Raw genomic sequence first — 1,408 nt, 5'->3', positions numbered from 1 at the left:
AGGGGGGGGGGGGGGGAAACCTCCTCCCTGCCCCCCCAGGCACGGCCCAAACCAGCCCCGTGCCCCAGAGAAGCCGAGGGTTTGGGTCAGGAATGGGGAGAAGGGGGTTTTGTTCTCCGCTGTGGGGCTTTTTTCTGGCCTGCTGTATCAATACATAAATCCGAGAGGAATCGCTTTTCTTCCTCCTCCTCCTCCTCCTCTTCCTCCCACTTCAGCTTGTGCTGACTCAGCAGCGAAGCAAAAATCCGAATCTCAATGACACCTCACACCTGGTTAATTAATTATCCTGGTGGCTAATTATCCCGGGTAAATGGGCCAAAAGAAGCAGAATTCAGCCACCCGTCCCCTGCCCATCCTCTGCCCACCCCCTGCCTTCACCTGGACCCTGCCTCTCTGCCTGTCCTCTGTCCATCCTCTGTCCATTCCCTGCCTCCCTGCCCATCCCCTGCCTGTTCCCTGCCCTCACCCATCCCCTGCCTGTTCCCTGCCTTCACCCATCCCCTGCCCATCCCCTGCCCATTCCCTGCCCTCTCCCATCCCCTGCCTGTTCCCTGCCTTCACCCATCCTCTGCCTTCACACATTCCCTGCCCATCCCCTGCCCATCCCCTGCCTGTCCCCTGCCTTCACCCATCCCCTGCCCATTCCCTGCCCATCCTCTGCCTGTTCCCCTGCCCGTTCCCTGCCTTCACCCATCCCCTGCCCGTCCCCTGCCTTCACCTGGACCCTGCCTCTTTGCCCATCCCCTGCCCATCCCCTGCCCATCCCCTGCCTGTCCCCTGCCTTTACCCATCCTCTGCCTTCACCCATTCCCTGCCTGTCCCCTTCCTCCCTGACTTCACCTATCCCCTGCCTGTCCCTTTCCTCCCTGCCCGTTCCCTGCCTTCACCCATCCCCTGCCTGTTCCCTGCCTGTCCCCTGCCCTCGCCCATCCTCTGCCCATCCCCTGCCTGTTCCTTGCCCTCACCCATCCCCTGCCCTCACCCATCCCCTGCCCTCACCCATCCCCTGCCCTCACCCATCCCCTGCCTGTCCCCCACCCTCACCCATCCCCTGCCCATAACCTGCCCGTTCCCTGCCCTCACCCGTCCCCTGCCCACCCCCTGCCCATCCCTCACCCGTCCCTGCCTGCTCCGCAGGGCACCCCTCCTGCCTGCAGTTCACCCCGGTGATGATGGCGGCCGTCAAGACGTACCGCTGGCAGTGCATCGAGTGCAAGTGCTGCAACATCTGCGGCACCTCCGAGAACGACGTGAGTACCCCCCGAAATAACGGGAGAACCCCCCAGAATGGCAGGAGCACACCCTGAAATAATAGGAGCACCCCCTGAAATAATAGGAGCACCCCCAGAATGAAGGGAGCACCCCCTGAAATAATAGGAGTGACCCCCAGAATGGCAGGAGGACCCCC

At 62.6% G+C, this 1,408-nt stretch overlaps 1 protein-coding gene across 1 annotated transcript in view; it reads left to right on the top strand.

The window, feature by feature from the left end:
* The window catches only part of LOC106902770 (zinc finger protein ubi-d4), a 58,870-nt gene extending 57,563 nt beyond the window's left edge, over window positions 1-1,307 (top strand). Inside the window, exon 10 of the mRNA XM_014966559.1 lies at window positions 1,138-1,307. Coding sequence (XP_014822045.1) covers window positions 1,138-1,307 — 170 coding nt within the window. The remainder of the gene's footprint in view (window positions 1-1,137) is intronic.
* The last annotated feature ends 101 nt before the right edge of the window (window positions 1,308-1,408 follow it).

Source organism: Calidris pugnax, unplaced genomic scaffold (genome assembly GCF_001431845.1).
Source record: "Calidris pugnax isolate Ruff unplaced genomic scaffold, ASM143184v1 scaffold77, whole genome shotgun sequence".
Classification (NCBI taxonomy): Eukaryota; Metazoa; Chordata; class Aves; order Charadriiformes; family Scolopacidae; genus Calidris; species Calidris pugnax.
Note: the sequence above shows the minus strand (reverse complement) of the source record. Positions and strands in the feature narration are given on the sequence as shown.